Source organism: Myotis brandtii, unplaced genomic scaffold, assembly GCF_000412655.1.
Source record: "Myotis brandtii unplaced genomic scaffold, ASM41265v1 scaffold115, whole genome shotgun sequence".
Taxonomy (NCBI): Eukaryota; Metazoa; Chordata; class Mammalia; order Chiroptera; family Vespertilionidae; genus Myotis; species Myotis brandtii.
The window spans coordinates 18,626,382-18,634,192 of NW_005353967.1; the positions used below are offsets into that span (position 1 = coordinate 18,626,382).

The 7,811-nt window shown below is 44.8% G+C and overlaps 1 protein-coding gene across 1 annotated transcript in view; it reads right to left on the reverse strand.

The window, feature by feature from the left end:
* OTP (orthopedia homeobox) overlaps positions 1-7,578 on the reverse strand; it is a 16,136-nt gene extending 8,558 nt beyond the window's left edge. The window contains exons 1-3 of the mRNA XM_014550615.1: positions 7,373-7,578; positions 5,716-6,125; positions 5-84 (exon numbers count right to left, since the gene is read on the reverse strand). Of these exons, the coding sequence (XP_014406101.1) occupies positions 5-84; positions 5,716-6,125; positions 7,373-7,409 (527 nt within the window). The 5' untranslated portion in view covers positions 7,410-7,578. The remainder of the gene's footprint in view (positions 1-4; positions 85-5,715; positions 6,126-7,372) is intronic.
* Positions 7,579-7,811: the final 233 nt, after the last annotated feature.

The window sequence follows — 7,811 nt, forward strand, 5'->3', positions numbered from 1 at the left end:
GGGCAGCAGCGTGCCGGGCGCGCGGAACACATTGGTGGTCTTCTTGCGCTTCTTCCACTTCGCGCGCCGGTTCTGGAACCAGACCTGGAGCGGGCAGAGAGGGAGACAGGGCACTGTTAGGGAGCGGGCGCGGCCACGAGGGCGGGGGCTTGAGTCCGAGAAACTCGGTCAGATACACCCACTCAACTCAGGCCGAACAAGTACCATAGGTCCGACACGCCCCCACATCCAGCCAGAGACCCTGGTTCTCCAACAGCGCGAGTCATCCCGCGCCCCTTGCACCCACCAAGGGCCCACTCCCTTCCTATGTGATCGTGCCCTGAGGCGCTTGCACGGAGTGCAAACATACCCCCATGTTCAGTGTTCACCACGCCCCTCCACGCTGGCGCATTCGGTGCACGGCTTAGATGCACAGGTCTGCAGGCAGACATGTGTCAAGGCTGGATCCACAGGTGTACAAATGAAGATAAACATGTGTACCCATGTGGCTTAATAGCGTGCCTTATAACACTGATTGGGGTATAGAATTTTCAGAAACGCTGGAAATTTGGAAATTGATGAAGGGCCGTGCATGACATAGCTGGTTTCAAAATCGAAAGACAAAGGAAAACCCCTGACGCCACGGATGACAGAGCAGTGATTCGTGTGGGAAAGCAAGCGCTACTGAGCCACAGCGTTGTTTGGGTCGCCACCATGACTTTCTGATTCATAGCAAACAGCACTACTGACACAAGTCTCTGCCTCATTCACAAACCCCTGCAAAGGCACCTTTATCTGCACTGTGCAGGTGTGCAGCGACCTGCTGCCAGAGCCCTGGGCCCCAGGGCCTTCAAGTTTGTTCTTTTCGGGAACTTACTGAGGATCCCAAACAACAAGGCTTCCAATTTCCTCAACCCCCTTCCCCTTTCACCTTTAAACCAGAAGAAATCTTCTGACTGCTATAAATTAAAGGTCAGTTTAAAGCTCACACTAGTTATGAGTCAAGTTTAATTTTGCTAGACAAACCCATATGTCTTTTTAAATGAGATGTGCTTGATAAAAGAAACTGCAAATGGAAATAAGCGTCCTGTGCGTTCTTTCTTAACAATGACCCTGGAATTTCAGGCCTTGCCAGACAAATTAACCTATAGATGTTATATCACTACCGCAGGGAAGGGAAACGTTCTTCCTGAAAGTAAACTGCCTGATCAAGATAACCTCTCATCGTCCATATTTTAATTTGATCTTTTTTTAAAAAAAAAATTAGCCAGCATGCTTACTTGGCAGGCTTTCAGTTTAATATCTAGTCAGTTGAAGGTTTACTGTGCATACATGTAAATGGTAGGGGACACAGCTCAAATACTGATTAAGTTTCATCTTAGAATTTGGCCAGTGCAATTTGACCAAAAGGTTATTCTTCAGTTAACCCACGCTCTTTAGTGTTTATTCTGAAAGCTATAGTATCATGAGTCCGGAAGTACCTGACCCCTTCTTGGTAAGCCAGCTATGCACTCTCTGCTCATCAGCGTCAACCGCATTTTGCAGTCTAGAATTCTGCCCGCCTTTGGGCTGGCCATGGCCTGTTCTACTATATCGGGCCATCGCCCACCATTTTATATTTCTCTGCTTTCTTCCCCATTTCCCATGTTTCTGTTTACACCAGTGTCCAGATTGGGTAAAGACCTCCATCCCTTTCCTGCTAAAGCCCCTTGAGCTGGTGGCACAGCGGATTAATGAGGCAGCAGGGCCAGGGTGGTGGCTGGGATCAATGCAGCCGGTGGTGGATTGAGCTGTTAGAGGCCCTCTGTGGAGGGTAACCCGCAGGAGCCAAGGAAAGCACAGCGAGGAGACCTGCGGTCACAGGTCGCCTTGTACTACCCATCCAAGGTGGGGTTGAGGGAAGGTAAACCCATGGGGCCCTAGACAGAGACCGTGTCTGTGTCGAAAGGGTCCCTCAAATCACCCGGATATATTTTGATAGATATCTACAAATTAATTGCCTGTTTCTAACACCTTGCAAGTTTCAGTGAACCCAGAAATGCTTAAATGTTTGGGATGAACAGCAGAGGAGGAAGGTGGTGGAATTCTGTGGGGCAGTGGGGAGAGAAACAGAAGAAAGAAGGGGGAAGGCTTGCCCGGTAGAATTTCAGTAGAAAATACACCCACCAGTAAGGTTTCTGAATCTCAGGCACGGGAGGAAAAGAACAGCTGTTAAAAAACTAAATATTGTAGGAATATTCGAAAAATAGTGCTCAGTTATGTTTGAGGGTTAGTAGTCAAATGATGGCTACAAATTTTTTTATGTTTCATGGCTTACTGGGGTTGGGGGAAAAAGTCTTCATGGGGTCTGAGCACCTCCGTTCCAAGCTATGATGCATATGTTTTTAAAATGTGAATGTTTCCACTTGAAAACTAGAGCATGACGGATTAAAATGCAGGCAAAACCTAAGGGAGATTTTGAGAATGCACAGATGACAACTCCAGGAAATATATTAACCGCAGCCACGGGCCAACTTTGTACTCAGTTTGAAATGCAGCTCTTCTCAGAAAATGCTTAATACAACAGTGAGAATCTAATGGAGGTTGGAATTTAAAAATCCACTTTTGTGATATCTGCTGTTACAGTAATATAGACATACTGTAAATGTATTTTAAAATATATAGTCCGTTTAATTCCCCACTTATAAATGGCTCAGAAATAGAGAAAGAGAGGGAGAAGAAGAGAATATTACTTTTTCCCCCTTCCAAGCAAATGCTTTATGAAGATCTCATTGGAATCCAGCAAATGATTAATGTGAAGATTTGGGAGGAAATCTGGGGAGCTGTATTAAAGCCTAGATCTCAGGTTCATTTCGATCAGCCAGCCGTGAACTCTGGGCCGAATTCATTACGTTTTAATAGTGCTGGGAGAGGAAGAAAATGCAATTTCTCATTCCATTAGAAAACTAGAAAATACTCTTAGCTTGTCCCCCTATTAAGATGTGGCAGGTGACAGGGCCATTCTGGGAGACACGGTCAATGGAATTACAGCACATTATTTTTGTTCCTATAAAATATTGAAAGGCAAGCCTGACTGTGCAGAAGTTATTTCACTGATTTGGTTTTTATGTAAATAAAATATTGAAAGTTAATTAATCCGTGCTAGAGACTAATGATTATGCTTATTATATTGCATTTGATCGCGTAATTTGCATGATTCTCGCATTGCTGCTTAATAAGCCATTCCAGGTTATAAATAATTCTGAAATTGGTTTCTAATAATGGCATGCTATAAAAGGAATGGTTTTATTATACTAGCCAGAAAAGGGGAGCAATACCAGACATGGAATTGGCCTCTATGTGAGTAGAGGTGCTTTAATACTTAAAAGTATGATATATACCAGATATAGATTTAAAAAATAAGTATGTTGGAACATTTAGTCTACAACCAGAAAGCATCCTTAAAAACATACAATTGCAATAAATGAAATGTTTCCATCATTTTTAATCAGTGCAGTGGCCCACGTACTGAAAAGAATGTGTGGCAATCTGTTAACTATAAAGAAAACTATGAAGTACTCACCATATAAGAACATAAACCAATTACTATTTAATTTAAATTTGGTCAAGGAGCAATGGTAGAGTGAATTGTGAAGTAAATACATTTTCCATAAATTATTTTTGCATTACATTACATAATGTTAATCATTTTGAAATGTTAATTAAAAAGGTTATGTTGATCTGATTACTTTTTAAACTATGGAACATTATTTTTAAAAATATTGAAATTGCCATTCTATTAAATTGTTCCTATCAGCAGCCTCAAGCTATTATCTTTGCTGAGCATTATGCTAGAACAATTAAAGTACTTTGTCTCTTTCTTCTTGATTATTCTTTTGTGTACTTTTTGAAAATAACTGTTCCTATTATATAGTTTGTATTTTACTTCATTTACAACTTTTTCTATTTAAATATTCACTGCCATTAACCTTTGGAAGATCTAATAAAGTTTAATAGACCTCGTTTTCTTTTTTCATAAAGTCAGTTGTCCAATTATATTTTATTTGTGATTCTAAGTTCTATTTTAATTTAAACTAATTATCAGTATGTCTAGGTTAAGCAATAGCATTTTACTCTTTAAAACAAAAATTATTAGATAGGTTTTCTCTTGAGAGACAAAAAGTAAATTATGAATTTTGAATCTACAAGATTCTAACAAGCTGGTGTTATCATTAGCAGTAATAGAAGTGTCGAAATGGTATGTGATTTTTAAAGTTTGGGCTCAACTTCATATTTAAAAGGAGGTGCAAAGTAAAAAAAAATTAAAGAGCCTTAGTAATATTTATCTGCACAATGCAATTAACATTCTTTTGGTGCTTAATATCAAAGACCCATGGTACAGGGCTTCCAGCTTTCACTAAGGAAACCAACCAGTCTTATATTGAGTAAAAATATTAATCTATGTTATACCTGAATATTGCTTTTTTAATTTGACCACTTTAAGTACCCAATGACATTCATTTGCTGACTATTTAGAACAGGAGCACACACTATTTTTCTAGGTTAGACTATCTTTAAAATGCCCAATGGAGGCAGAAATATTCATCACTGTAATTATGGACACCCTGGTCTCTTCTTAGATCAAATATAAAGTAGCTGAGATATTTAAACTTAATTTATAAAAGAATCTAGAGCTGAGGTTGGTGCCCAGGATTAGCAGACAGAAACTACCAAATCCAAGACAGGAAGGGAAGATTTTCAGCACCCTGGATAGCTCATGATTATACTAGTATAGTGTGTGTCTTGAAATTTCGCCTCCAGCACTTGCCCATAAAATATTTGATACATTGCTTTTCATTCTTTTAAAAAGTGGAGGAAATGAGATTCATTAGACTTATGCTTTTATTTACCAATTTACAGAAAAGTTGAAGGTGTGTTTTCTGTTATATATAATTTACAACTTGGAGGATAGTTGGACAAGAACAAGGGATCAGTAATGATTTTGTCTACTATCTGTTCAATATTTCCCACCCTAAACATCCTGTCTTCAGATCGGATATCCAAAACAGAAAGCCTTAATTTTTCCCATTTCCTTAGGAGTAAGCCAAGTATTAGAGGCTGTGGGGGGTCGCTGCAGCCGCCCTTAGAGCACTGGTTGCACCATTAAAGTTCAAATTCTTTGAAAACATCAAAACTGGGGGTATTTTTGCCCGAGAGCGCGGGAAGGTGATATTCAGCAGAATAAAGCACCGTGAAACGCAGGTGTGGATCTTTTTTAAAAGGTGCCGCCACACCTTACTTTTTCCCTTTTCATGTTTCTGTATAATTGTTGCATTCCCCCATTTATCCAGATGCTTAATACAAACTCATTAGAGGGTAATGAAATACTTGTCAATAACGCAAGCTGGAGTGGAAGTGCGCGCTCGGCTTAGCCGCCTGGAGACGCGGGGGGTGGGAGACGCGGAGGTTCCCTTCTCGGGAGGAAGAAGGCGGCTCAGTCGAACAATGCCAGCTTCGCTTTTGAGGAGTTTCTGCTGGGATGTGGTTATACTGGTGGGAGATTGAGGCCCTGCCTGTCCATTGGAAGATGGCGATCGGGGCCAGTTTCCGGGCCGAGGAGCTAACTCGACCAAGGAATGCATAGGCGTCTGAAGAGAAGCCTAGGATCCCGGCAGGGGAAGGGAAGACCCCACTGCCTTTGCCCAAATACTCCCGCCCGCTCCTGGTCTCGCGTCCCAGCGCCCGCGCCCGCAGTACCTGCACTCGGGACTCGGTCAGCCCGATACGCAGCGCCAGCTCCTCGCGCATGAAGATGTCGGGGTAGTGCGTCTTAGCGAAGCTTCTCTCCAACTCGTTGAGCTGCGCCGGGGTGAAGCGCGTCCGGTGGCGCTTCTGCTTCTGTTGGCCCTGCTGCTGGCCGGCTTGGCTGGGGTTCGGGCCGCCTTGGGCCCCCGGCTGCTTGTCCGGGTCCTTCGCGCTCACCGCCAGCGAGGCCGGCGTGGAGCCCACGGTGGTGATGTCCTCCCCAGGCAGGAGAGTGGCTCCCTCGACTGGGTCGGTGTTGGGCGCTAAGTCCCCCGGATGGCCCCCGGGGTCGGAGCCCCCCACGCCCAACCTACACTTCACCGCCTCCCGGTGGCCCAGAAGCTCGGCGGCATCTTTCATACCTGAGGAGGCAAGGAGATCGCGGTCACTACCTTCCTAGCGGTGCCAGGAAGGACTTTCCCCCGCGTGAGCCTCCTGCAGCCCCATCCTCGCTTCCCTCCGCTCCCACGGTCGTCCTACGAGGAAAACTCCTAAGACTCTCGGCTGGGCTCCCCCGGATTGGGGCTGCCAGCTGCAATCCCAGCTCCCGGCCCTTTCCCCTCTTCCCGCATCCGCTCCCGAAGGCAGCACGTGCTCTCCTCTCTCCCAGTCCCGGCAATGAAACACGCCTCGGCGTCCCTTTCCTGAACCGAACCCCTGGCGCCCAGGAACCCGAGAGCATATCCGTGAGGAAAAAAGAAAGGAAAAGAAAATTAAGCCGTTCCAAGGTTGCTGCCCCACCTGCATGTGCTTAGGCGGCTGGACGAAATCTACCTCCGGCCCCAAGCCGATGCCCTCTCACTTGCGGAAGATGAATAAGTCTCAAAGCCTTCCACCCCCTGAAATCAACCCAAATCAGCTCCGCCTCCCCCTCAAATCAGAGAAAGTGTTTGGAAAATGGAGTCACATCCATCACCAAAGATTCCCAAACCGGAAACCCAGACAGCATTAAAGAAACTCAAGTAAATTCAGTAGACCTAGCAGTGAATCAAACTTTAGGGAATTCAACTTCTCTTCCCGGAGAAATAAAAGGCCCGTTCCTCTCAGCCATGGGCAATGCCGAGTAAAACGTTTTGCAGGCCACGGCGCCTGTGAGTGAATTTGGCTTTTCTCTCTTCTCAATGAGCACACTTAGCAATTCCGCTTCAATTGCAGTGGCTTCTCCTTCATCCAGATTTTTACAAATTCAATCACACTTAGACGAGGAGAAGAGAAAATGGTAGTGGGGGGAGAGAAAAGGAGAGAAAAAAGAGAAGAAAGATATACCAAATCAAAGCAGACAGGACGGGAAAAGAAAGAAAAACACCTCCAAAGAAATTACGATGGGGTGGATCGCCTTTCCAAAAATAATAATAGTAATAAGGGAGAGAGGGGAGGAGAAAAAAATAACAAAAACAAAAAGTAACATTTCCCAACTCCTTTCCCCGGATCTACATATTACATAGATTTTTTTTAAAAGATGATGTTAAATCAAATTAAACTTTAATGCAGCACAATTACTTTTAAAGAAATTAGTCCATTTAGGGCGCATTAAGGTAAAATAAGAAACAAATTGACAATTTCCTGCCCCGTCTTCTCCTGGCTGCCCGGGCGAGAGGCGCGCACTCACCTAGTCTGGCGTCCAGGAGGTCGGCGTGAGAGAGCATCGCGCACCGCTCCAGGGCGAAAGCTGTTCCCCCCAAAATTTTAGCGCCTTTAAGTTATTTAAAATAGATATAAGCTATAAGCTATACTATATAGATATATATAGATCACCTAAATGAAAGAAAATTCGGTTTGTGGTTAAAAAGGGGGCTTCTTGCATTATAATGTCCTTTAGAGAGACGGGGAGGTGCTTAACAGTTGAATGAACCCGTGAGCAGCTCGGCGAGGGGACCAATCAGGAGGGCAGCCTGCAAATGTCAGCGCCCGGAGAGTCCCCCACTCCGCCCGCCCGCCCGCCCGCGCCCGCTCGGAGGAGGCGGCTGCGTTGGCAGCCCGAAGGCTCCGGCCCCGAGCAGCAGCTAAAGCAGAGGCGGCCGTCTCGGCCTCGCCCTGGGCTTCCGGGC